This window comes from Rattus rattus, chromosome 1 (genome assembly GCF_011064425.1).
Source record: "Rattus rattus isolate New Zealand chromosome 1, Rrattus_CSIRO_v1, whole genome shotgun sequence".
In the NCBI taxonomy this organism is placed as follows: Eukaryota; Metazoa; Chordata; class Mammalia; order Rodentia; family Muridae; genus Rattus; species Rattus rattus.
Window position 1 is genome coordinate 222575893 of NC_046154.1, and position 13043 is coordinate 222588935.

The window sequence follows — 13043 nt, forward strand, 5'->3', positions numbered from 1 at the left end:
TGTTTTCCATTGGTGGCACTTTTTCTTTTGTTTATGTTTGTTTTGTCCTGCTTGATGGGTTTTATTTTTATTTTATTAAAAATTATTAGATGCCAGTTTGTTTTCTATGACAAGACTGAAAGGGAGTTGACTTGGATATGAAGGGATGTGGGGAAGTTAGAAGAAAAAATAATGAGAATATATTGTAGAATATTCATTTTCAAAAAGGAAAAGGGGACTCAGAGTTATTGAGAAACTAGAGAAAGAGTGAAATATGGATGTGTAGATGATTAAGAGTTATTCTGTCTTTTCAAAAATGGAATTATTTGAAAGGAAAATAGGATATCTAGTCTAAGATTTGTCAAATTTTATTTTTATAACATAAACAAGCATTATTTATCTCTTTGCTGGTTTGAGCTGCCCAATTGAAACCATTGCCCTATAAATAACCCTGTTTTAGAACTTCCTGGTCCTTGTTTACACTTAATCTTTCATGGTAAGACCGCAGCTGGAATACTGAGCTGCTTCTGACTAAGCATTTATTCTCATAAGAAAATAAGTGCATAAGCTATTTTAGGCTAAATTGCTACCATAGTCTCAATTCTTGTCTAAAAACCCTGTAATTGTCAAAATTGTTATTTTATTTACCTTACTAGTTGTACAATTAGTTGATATTCTAAAGGAGAACAAAACATGTGAGTGAAAGAAAGCATTAGCATATTGCAGGAATGTTAATTGTGTGGAATGTATCTACTGGATTTACATTTGGATATGTGGAAACAAGGGGGAATGGAAAACGAGGTACTAATACTGAAAAATCACAACTTTTTAAGGAGATGGAAAGGGAATATAAGCACTGCCAATACTGAAGAGGTAAAGTGAATTTCAGAATAGAATAAAGAAACCCAGGACAGAGAACTTTTTAAAATAAAAGTGTTCTGTAATACAAATTCATCATTCTACATATGCATGTCTTTCTTCAGATAATGTTATTCAAATATATTAAATATATTATAAAATATGCTATATTATATATGCTAAAATAACAAACTTATAACAAATTATCTTTTTATTTTCCTATATTCTAGTTAATTGTATTTAATTAATTTTATGAAATTTGTCATATCTACTGCTATTCCTCTCAAACATCTCCTCTTATGTCTCCCACATTGTATCTGCTTCCCAATGTCATGACTTTTACTGTTTGTTGCCTTTGTTCTTTTAGTAGCCCACTGAGTCCAACTATGGATGCCACATGTTCACAGGTGTGAGGCCATTCATTCACTGTAGCATGGAGAGCCTATGAGAAGGAACGCTATGAAAAATAACGGTTTGTTCTGCCCTAGGAGCTATCAAGTGGCAACTTTGTTCTTCATTAAAAAATGAAACCTTCAGACTCTGCTCCTTACTTTGTCCCTGTATTTCCTTTAGACAAGAGCAATTCTGGGTTAAAAGTTTGGAAGTGAGTCTGTGGCTCCATCCTTCAACCAGGGGCCTTGCCAAACCTTTGGATGTGGTCTCTACAGGTTCTACCTCCCCATTGTTGGGCATTTCAGCTAATGTCATTCCTGTTGGGGCCTTGGAGCTCTTGCTTTCCTGGCATCTGGAACTTTCCAGTGGCTACCGCAGGTCTCCCATCTCCCATTGCTTCATACCTCTGTTCAATTTCCTGACCCTTTGTTTATCATCCCATACCTGATCCTGTCCCCCTTTTCCCCTCCCTCTCCTGTATTCATTCCCCCAAAGTCCATTCCACACTCTACTCCTGTGAGTATTTTCTTCCCCTTTCTAAGAAGGACTGAAGCATCCACACTTTGGTCTTCCTTCTTCTTGAGCTTCATATGGTCTGTGAGTTCTATCGTGGGTATTCTGAGCTTTTTGCCTAATATCCAGTTATAGCGAGTCCATACGATGTGGGCATTCACTGAATCTTCCTCTTAGGCTTGTGCTTGTGGATCAGATCTAAGCTCGCAGCTGCTATTTGGGTTCCTCCTTCCATTCTCCCTACTGATAACTCTTCTTCCCATAAGTCTCCTTGATATGGTTTGTGAGTTGTAAAGTGGGTATTCAGAACTTTTTGCCTAATATTCACTTATCAGTGGCTACATACCATGTATGTTCTTTTGTGATTGGTTTACCTCACTCAGGATGATATTTTCTAGTTCCATCCATTTGTCTATGAATTTTGTGAAGTCATTGTTTTTAATGCTGAGTAGTACTCCATTGTGTAGATGTACCATATTTTCTGTGTCCATTCCTCTGTTGAGGGACATTTGGGTTTTTTCAAAGTTCTGGTCATTATAAATAAGGCTGCTATGAACATAGTGGAGCATGTGTTCTTGTTATATGTTGGAGCATCTTTTGGGTATATGCCAAGGAGTGGAATAGCTGGGTCCTCAGATAGTACTGTCCAATTTTCTAACAAACCTCCAGTCTGATTTCCAGAGTGGTTATACAAGCTTGCAATCCCACCAACAATGGAGGAATGTTCCTCTTTCTCACATCCTCGCCAGCATCTGTTGTCACCTGAGATTTTGAGCTTGGCTATTCTGACTGGTATGATGTAGAATCTCAGGGTTCTTTTAATTTGCATTTCCCTGATGACTAAGGGAGTTGAACATTTCTTTAGGTGCTTCCCACCCATTCAGTATTCCTCAGCTGGGAATTCTTTGTTTGGCTGTGTACCCCATTTTTAAGTAGGATTATTTGATTCTCTGGGGGTCTAACTTCTTCAGTTTTTTGTATAGATTAGATATTAGCCCTCTATCAGATGTAGGATGGGTAAGGATCTTTTCCTTATCTGTTAGTTGCCATTATGTCCTTTGCCTTACAGAGACTTTGAAATTTTATGAAGTCCCATTTGTCAATTCATGATCTTAGAGCATAAGCCCTTGGTGTTCTGTTCAGGAATGTTTTCCCTGTGCCCAGGTGTTCAAGATTTTCTCCCACTTTCTCTTCTATTAGTTTCAGTGTATCTGCTTTTACATGGAAGTCCTTGATCTACTTGGACTTGAGCTTTGTACAAGGCAATAAGAATGGAGGATCAATTAGCATTCTTTCACAACTTGACTGATAGTTGAACCAGCACCATTTGTTGAAAATGTTGTCTTTTTTCCACTGGATGATTTTAGCTCCTTCGTCAAAGATAAAGCGACCATAGGTGTGTGGGTTCATTTCTGGGTCTTCAATTCTATTCCACTGATCTACCTGCCTGTCTATGTACCAATACCATGCAGTTTTTATCACAATTGCTCTGTAATACAGCTTGAGGTCAGGGTTGTTGATTCCTACAGAATTTCTTTTATTGTTGAGAATAATTTTCTCTACCCTGGGTTTTTTGTTATTTCAAATGAATTTGCAAATTGATTTTTCTAACTCTACTAAGAATTGAGTTGGAATTTTGATGGAAATTGCATTGAACCTGTAGAATGCTTTCAGCAAGATGGCCATTTTTACAATATTAATCCTGCCAATCTCTAAGCATGGAAGATCTTTGCATCTTCTGTGATCTTCTTCAATTTTTTCTCCAGAGACTTGAAGTTCAAAATTATGACATCTGTAGTATGTACAAATTGAATTCTGCTTGTTCTACTAAGATCATAGATCTGGCACTGAAATTGGCACAGTCCTGAATTCTCAAAATTTTGGCAGGAAGAATCAGTGGTTTTATAAGAATTGAGTTCTAAATGATGTGTCAGAACCCAAGTTCCAATGATGGGCACATGACACATACCTCCCTTTAAACAGATTTATGAGAGAAAGTCAAGGGCACATTCCAAATTTTGAAGTCTTTATAATGAAAGGAACTGAAGGATGTATCATTGTTCTATAGAAAAACCAATGTTTTATTCTTTTAATAAAAATAGGAAAGCAATACTTCACAGTTTAATGTTTCACTAAATAGATATTTAGTGTATTCTAGTAACATAAAAATAATGAAATAATATGCCTAGACAGATTTTTCTACTACTTTAATTTTTTCCCATTTCACTAAATTTCAGATTATGGCATGATTCCATGATAACATATACCATGTAAACAACAACCCATTGTGTTAATATGATAATAGGAAACCTCTAATAAGATTTTTGTAAGAACTGCATGAAAAATTCAATAATTATTTTTGGTAGACCTAAAAATGTTATAGATTAAGTAAAATTTAATTGAATACAAATATTATCAGCATTTATTTATAAACCAGTATAAATGGAATGAAAATATATACTATGCACTGTGTCCTCTAGATTACATTAACTAGTAAAGTTGTATCACTAGTTAAAACAGAAAGATTAGTAAATGATTTGACTTAGAGATGTTTAGATATCATGACATAAAAATGAGAAAGTAAAAATTCAGTTTCCTATACTACTGAGAATTCAACTATTTTTTCTATGAATGCCTGTCTATTTAAACTTAAATAGGCTAAAATTCTTTTCATAGAATATACATTTTCATCAATATCTACTGTCATTTACTTTCATATTCTCAACATGAATTATAAAATAAAATAAAATTGCATTTTCTGCCTTGTTTAATTTATAAATACCTTAAATACAATTTCTTCAAAGTCTTACATAATTAACTCATTTCACAGACATCACAAATACAATAGTTATAAATCAGAAAAGAAAGAAATTACTTTTGTACAAAGAAGCTAGACTTTGCATTATGGTTAAAATTAATTTATATATTACTCTACATGTCATGATTTTGAACACTGACATACTGAAAATGGAATAAACAATGGATAAATGTTTGATAAGTAGATAATCAAGGAGCTAGCTCATAGATATACACATGGGCATTTCTCTCAGTTTGCTCCTTAGACAAAATAAACTATGGCTACTCCAAATATGTATTTGTGAATGTTCTTCTCTCATTTGTTCTAAATAAAACTAACCTCGTATTTATAAATCTGGAATTTTCTATGCTGATTTTCCAATTTACATAAAAACAATGTGACTTTAATTTGTACCAGAAAAGTTATATTTGCCTTCTTTATGAGAGAGAGAGAGAGAGAGAGAGAGAGAAAACAAAACTGATTTTGAACATGCATTTAAAATTAAGTGAATTTTTAGCACACAATTAACAAAATACTACAAATCACAAGTAAAGCAATACCATAGTAGCACAAATAAAAATCAATTCCATGACCAGTGAAGTACCAGTTTTGATAATTTAACTTGCTACTGTAAAATAAAGTTTAATCAAATCCCAAAACTAAAAGAAATATTCCCTGTTTTATGCTGTGAAATAATCTAGTAAAGCATAAAAATACATACCAAGGCTGTGGTGCTTAGATATTAGGTTTTATTTCTTAAAATGTCATTATTAGGTTTTAATTAATTGTGTTTATTTATTTGGTTTGATTGCCCAACTACTGTTTCACTAGGCTAGATGGTGTATTGAGTTTCAGTTATCTATGAATTGATGGAACAATAATCCTTATATTAACTAAAGGTCTGATTTAGTGTTCGTATCTTTGTTTTTGATTTTCCTCACTTTTAATAAAGTGCATTTATAATTTAGTTTTTCAGTGTTTAGTTTCTCTAGTAATTATTATATATATATATATTATAAAGATCTACTATAGGACAGATGAATAAGCATTTGCTATTTTATTCATTACTCACAATAAAATATGAAATACACGCTTTTACTCATCACATTTCTGAGGAAAAAATTTCAGAGTTTAAAAAACCTAAAGTATTCTGTAAATTATGTAGAACTCTAAGAGAAATGATCTGACACATTTTATGGTCTTGATTACTAAGATGTTTCTACTGTAACCACAGAACATATTAGAATCTAAGGAATTGAGAAGAACTTTGAACATTTAGGACTTACAATAGAATTAACAAAGAAATAGACTTTCCAAAGAGAATCAAGTTAGTGAAAGCAAGAAAATAGATCAAAATTCAGTTCCTCTTTTCCATATTTGATGCTGTACTTCTGTTTGTAGTTCAGTGAGTGGGAATTACTACATTATCCATGGTATGGTCAAACAGAAAGAAAATTCAGTCTTTGGAAACATACATAGTACGGATGAGCAATTGCCTTCGAGCACATTAAATCATCTATGTCTAATAAATTACTGAAATTATTGTTAGTGACAGCGAGGCACAAATGAAAGCTACCTGTGCATGAAAACATGATATACCTGAAAGGCATGTCAAATAGAAAAACATATCAGATAAAGAGCCATAATCAACAGCTGTTTTAGGAAGAAAGCCTCGGCTTGCAAACTCCAAACACGTCTGTCAAAAAATCACTCAATGATGTTCTCTGGATGCATTCATTTACATTTAAGTTACTGGGAGCAGAGACACAAGTTTTCAAATTTCTCATTCATATTTCTTTTAAATACAGAAAACATTTCTAAGTCTACATCATGAATAGATACTGGACTTACAGGTTTCTGCCCTCTCCTCACCATGTCTTCATCATTGTCTTTATGACTACGGTTTTTAAGGGCAGTTACTCTTACCTTATTGGTATTCACTGCAGTGATCACCCATACACATTGTGCATTGCTGTCATACTGGAATGGAAAGTTGGGAGATGTAAAGGTGCCACTTGGTCCTTGAAGATTAGAGCCACATGTCTTCACTGGAAGAGAAATTGAAATTTCAATCATGGGTATATACCCTTGTGTAATATCACAGCAATCAAACATCTTTCAATGGATGTTAAGTTGCAAAATACACATATATGACTGCTTTGAAATGGATATTACAATACTCTAATGCTATATATTGAAATTAGAGTACTTGTTATATTCTACAATTTGAAAACACAATGATTTGAACACAAGTAGAAGTCAAGTTATAAATAAAAATATAAAATATGTTGAAATATGCTGTATTACAGGAATCGCAGTGTTTTACATGCCAATAATCCCAACCTTGATAATTTAAAACATGCAGAGGGCTGTGAATACAATTGTGATGTCTGATGAATGTCTACTGTGTCTAAATTTCAGTTAGATACAGGCATTTTACCGAATATTATTTTAATACAAATCCACAAAGAGAAAGAAGCAAAACCTTGGATTGATTGAGCAACTTAAAAAAATTTTTTTGCTACATAATGAGTATCCAAGGACTCCTAATAAGGGGAAAGATGTCAATAGTAAATTGATTCATTTTCTTCCCGTGAATAGAACCACTAAAACAAAAGAAGAGCTTTGCAAGTAATTTTAATGAATTGACACAGAAAGTGGTAATATTTCCTTAATTTTCTACCCCTTTCTTGTTAATAAAAGTGCTAGTCAAACCATGGTCTCTCTTTATTCTCTTATGTACCACGAGTTTCCTAGGTGCTAATAACTGCAAATTGGATTTCTTTGCCTTATTTCATTAAAGCCCCAGCATGCTACTCCTTTATAGTCTGTCAAAAGCAATCAACTACATTTTACTGTGAGCTGCAATTGAGCATGTGTCTTCATATATGCCTATGTTTTAACAGAGCTATCAGCCTTGTCATTTTGAGCATCAAGTTATGATCATCCTGAATATTTTCATAATAAGCTCCACAGTGATTCTTTTATAAAAGAGCCCAGGAATATTTGCACTAACACATTCCTATGACATAGATGTTCATGTTGGAGTTGGTAACCTAAAAATAACTGTATCATTTGTATCCTTTATGTAGCTTCCAGGTAAAATTTCCCTTAATAAACTAGGAATTCTATAAACATTTAATTAAGGCTACTCTCATTTAAACATCCTGTAATTTACCCTATTCTTCACTTTTGGCCCTATACATTGCCACAGACCTGTAATGAAATGCTACTAGGATGCATCAGATTTCCTATTTTACCTATTCTCCAGGCCTATGATCATCGCAAAACCTTTCCAGACTATCGTAGGTAGTTGCTTATCTATTCTCTAGACAACAGTTTCACTCTTCTCTGAAATGATCTTTGTGTGTTTTACACTAGTCTTTCTAAAATGTATGCACAATCACCATACTTGATTACGTGGAAATTTTTGTGGCTCTTTTTTATAGGATGAGTTAGAAAACACCTAGAATAGAATCCAAATGATTCCTCTAGACTTCCTTTCCAATTTCATGCACTGCTCTCTTTCCTATTCACATTGTTCGCTTGTGGCTGTATTGTCTCTTGCTCTGTCTAGCATGTTCCATGTCTAAATTTATAATTAGGCTTGATATGCTCAAAAAATATTTCTTCTCCTGTCGATTTCTTGAAATTATAGTCACTTATGCAAACCCTAGCTGATATATCATTACTGTTGATGGAAGAGATTCACAATTTCTCCACTTCAGTTAGAAATAGTTGTCCCTACCAAATATCACCTGAGCAGCACATGTATAAACATGTTCAGTGGTTTGTGACCTGATTGACTGAGCAGCTCTAAAGATGCTGAGAACTGGTAAACCAAACACAACAAGAGAGGGCGGGAGAAATATTTTCTACTTAGCAACTGTCTAAAAAAATTTATTTTCTAAAATATATATAAAATTACAATCTTTTAAGGGAAGTTTATTTATCATCTCTGTTATTTTCCTGTGCTGTATATTCCTTAGTATGGGCATCTTACTAAAGGAACAAAACAAAAAAACCTTTGGCATAGTCTTGAATCAAATCATAAAAGAAAAAAATTAAAAATACATTATTTGGTAGAAATATAAATTTTTCTCTGATGTAGACTTTAATAAGCTAAAGGGGAAAACGTAATGTGATTATAATGGAAAGGTGAAAATATGCACTCGATTCACTAGGTCAAAGTTCTTTTCTTGATTGCTACAAAGCCGAGGAGCAGAAGGGTTTATTGCAGAATTCAATCAGACCTTCAAAGAAGAACTACTACTAACACTCTCCAAACTATTCCACAAAATAGAAACAGAGGGAACACTACCCAATTCCTTCTGTGAAGCCACAATTACACTTATATCTAAACCACACAAGACACAACACAGAAAGAATTTCAGACCGATTTCCCTCATGAAAATTGAGGCAAAAGTATTCAATAAAATTCTAGCAAACTGAATCCAAGAACACATCCAAACAATCATGCATCTTCAACAAGTAGGCTTCATCCTAGTGATGGAGTGATGTTGCAACATACAGAAATCCATCAACATGATCCACTATGTAAACAAACTCAAAAAAAAAACCACATTATCATCCCATTAGATGCTGAGAAAGCATTTGACAAAGTTCAACACCCCTTCATGATAAAAGTCTTGGAAAAATCAGGAATTCAAGTCCCATACCTAAACATAGTAAAAGCAATATACAGTAAACCAGTAGCTAACATCAAACCAAATGGAGAGAAACTTGAAGCAATCTCACTAAAATTAGGGACTAGACTGCCCACTCTATCCCTAGTGATCAAAGTCTTAGGCAAAGCAATTAGACAACAAAAGGAGGTCAAAGGGATACAAACTGGAAAGGAAGAAGTCAAAGTATCATTATTTGCAGATGATCTGATAGTATACTTAAGTGACCCCAAAATCCCACCAGGGTACTCCTATAGCTGATAAACAACTTCAAGAAAGTGGCTGTATATAAAACTAACCAAAACAAATCAGTAGCCTTCCTCTACTCAAAGGATAAACAGGCCGAGAAAGAAATTAGGGAAACAACATCCTTTACAATAGTCACAAACAACATAAAATACCTCAGTATGACTCTAATCAAGCAAGTGCAAGATCTGTAAGACAAAACTTCAGTCTCTGAAGAAAGAAATCGAAGATCTCAGAATATGGAAAGACATTCATGCTCATGTATTGGTAGAATTATTGTAGTAAAAATGGCCATCTTGACAAAAGCAATCTACAGATTCAATGCAATCCACATCAAAATTCCAACTCAATTCTTCAGAGACTCAGAAAGAGCAATTTGCAAGTTCATTTGGACAAATAAAACACCCAGGAGAGCAGAAACATTCTCAATAATAAAAGAACTTCAGGGGAATCACCATCCCTGACCTCAAGCAGTATTAACAAGCAACAGTGGTAAAAAACTATATGGTATTGGTACAGACACAGGCAGGTAGATCAGTAGAATTGAATTGAAGACCAAGAAATGAACCCACATGCCTATGGTTACTTGATCTTTGACAAAAGAGCTAAACCATCCAGTGGCAAAAAGACAATATTTTCAACAAATGTTACCAGTTCAACTGAAGGTCAGCATGTAGAAGAATGCAAATTGATCCATTCTTCTTGCCTTATACAAAGCTTAAGTTCAAGTGGATCAAGGATTTCCACATAAAACCAGATACACTGAAACTAACAGAAGAGAATGTGGTGAAGTGCCTGGAGCACATGTCCAAGGAGGAAAATTTCCAGAACCGAAAACTAATGGCTTATGCTCTAAGATCTGGAATCTACAAATGAGAACTCAAAATTGCAAAGCTTCTGCAAGGCAAAGGAAACTGTCAATAGGATAAAAGGGCAACCAACAGATAGGGAAAAGTTCTTTACCAATCCTACATCTGATACAGGGCTAATATCCAGTGTATACAGAGTAAAATGTATACAATTAAATGTATACAATTTAATTCCAGAGAATCAAATAACGCTACTAAAAATGGGGTATACAGCTAAACAAAAAATTCTCAACTGAGGAATATCAAATGACCACAAAACACCTAAAGAAGTGTTCAACATCCTTAGTCATCAGGGAAATGCAAATAAAAGCAATCCTGAGATTCCACCTCATACCATTCAGAATGGCCAAGATCAAAAACTCAGCAGATATCAGCAGGTATCAGTAGATGCTGATAAGGATGTGGAGAAAGAGGAACACTCCTCCATTGCTGGTGGGATTGCAAGCTGGTACAACCACTCTGGAAATTAGTCTGCAGGTTCCTCAGAAAATTGTGTATCATACTACCTGAAGACCCAGCTATACCACGCCTAGGCATATACCCAAAAGATGCTCCAACATAGACACATATAACAAAAACACATATTCCACTATGTTCATAGTAGCCTTATTTATTATAGCGAGAAGCTGGAGAGAACCCAAATGTCCTTCAACAGAGGAATAGATACAGAAAATGTGGTACATTTACACAATAGAGTACTATGTTGCTATTAAAAACAATGAGTTTATGAAATTCTTAGGCAAATAGAGGGAACTAGAAAATATCCTGAGTGAGGTAACCCAATCACAAAAGGACACACATATTATGTACTCACTGATAAGTGGATATTAGCCCAAAACTCAGAATTCCCAAGGTACAATTTACTTCCCACATGAAGCTCAAGAAGAAGAAAGACACAAGTGTGGATGCTTTAGTACCTCTTAGAAGGGGAAATAAAATACTAACAGGAGGAAATAAGGAGACAAAGTGTGGAGTAGAGATTGAAGGAAAGGCTGCCACACATGGGATCCATCTCACATGCAGTCACTAAATCCCAGTCACTTTTTGTGATGCCAAGAGTTGCATGCTGACAGGAGCCAGATATGGGTGTGTCCTGAGAGGCTCTGCTAGAGCCTTACTGATACAGATGAGGATGCTTGCAGCTAACTATTGGAGTCAACAAGGGGACCCTAATGGAAGAGTTAGAGAAAAGCCTGAAGTAGCTGAAGGGTTTTGCAACCCCATTGGAAGAAAAACATTATCAACCAACCAGACCCCACCAGAGCTCTCAAGGGACTAAATCACCAACCAATAAGGACACATGGAGGAACCCAAGGCTCTAGCTGCATATGTAGCAGAGGTTGGCATTGTCCAGCATCAATAGGAGGAAAAGCCTTTGGTCCTATGAAGGCTTGTTTGCCAATGTAGGGAAATGCCAGTGCATTGAGGTGGGAGTGGGTGGGTGGGAGTGGGAGCATCTTCATAGAATCTGGGGGAAGGGGGAGGGGTATGGGAGAGGGGGGTTAAGGAGTTAACATTTGAAATGTAAATACATAAAATATCCAAGAATATCTAAGAGGTCAGCTTTGAGTAAATGCTATTTTGTTTGATAAAGTTTGAAAAAAATGCCATTAAAGAATAAATACGTGAAAGCTCACAATAAGTGATATTATTTAACATTTTCTGAGCAATTTTTAGACATGGCAATCAATTACAGGAAAAAGATTGAAAAAGACTGTAGACATTGAATATTCTGAGACTATTGCATTTCGTGGTATACTTATTTTTGCCTTTATAATTCTAAGAGATTTAATGATATCTATTCTCAGTGTAATATGTTATATTCTGTTATAATGTTCTGGTCTTTTGTGGAAATCATTAATCTTGTATGTGTGTAGCAAGACCTTTGGGCTGGTATTCTAAAGGTATATCTCTGGATTGCATTTACTAAAATTTTTTAACTTATAATAAGATACCATAATGCACTATGAAGTGCTACTACACAACAGGGTGAGCACTGATAAAATCTTACTTTTATATTTTAAAAATGTAAAACAAAGACTCCCCCTCCCCAGTGTGCACATATCACGTGCTACCCATAAATACCTAAATTTGTTTCCATGTGTCTGTTGAAGTGGTTTATAATGAAAATTAATAAATATACTATACAATATACTTTACAAAGAAATGCACTATTGTTTAAGAAATACACACACACACACACACACACACACACACACACACACATTACTCTTATCTAAAGGTGAATGACTAATTAAGCCTAATGCCTATTTAAGCCAGTGTCTTGATTCACCAAGTGTTTCTGCTCTACAATACTTAACTGGACATTTCGTCTTTGTGTGTTCACAAAACCCTGATAAACTGTCATGAGTGAAGCAAAAGTTAGAAATAATCTTGAAATACATCTTAGTGATATCTGCATAAGAATAGGAGTCTAATGCATGTCTACAGTGAAAGGCAGTGCATAAATAATGAATAATAAAAGGAACCAAAAGCAGAAAAATGGAAACCAAGAAAGATTGTGCAAAAGAAACACAATTAAAATCAGCAAGAAGCAGACTGCCTGGGATGAGATAAATTTGATTAAAGGCTAATAAATGTAATTTCTCCTAAAGGTGACAAATACTCAATTTCTAAAGGTAAAAATAGTAAGTAAATTTATTTTTCCTAATCTAATTGTTAGTAGTTTAACTTTCTCCTAAA

The 13043-nt window shown here is 34.5% G+C and overlaps 1 protein-coding gene across 2 annotated transcripts in view; it reads right to left on the bottom strand.

The window, feature by feature from the left end:
- Csmd3 (CUB and Sushi multiple domains 3) overlaps positions 1-13043 on the bottom strand; it is a 1591133-nt gene that overhangs the window by 638345 nt on the left and 939745 nt on the right. For both annotated transcript variants that reach the window (XM_032915225.1, XM_032915219.1), the window contains one exon: positions 6467-6588. In XM_032915225.1, coding sequence (XP_032771116.1) covers positions 6467-6588 — 122 coding nt within the window. The remainder of the gene's footprint in view (positions 1-6466; positions 6589-13043) is intronic.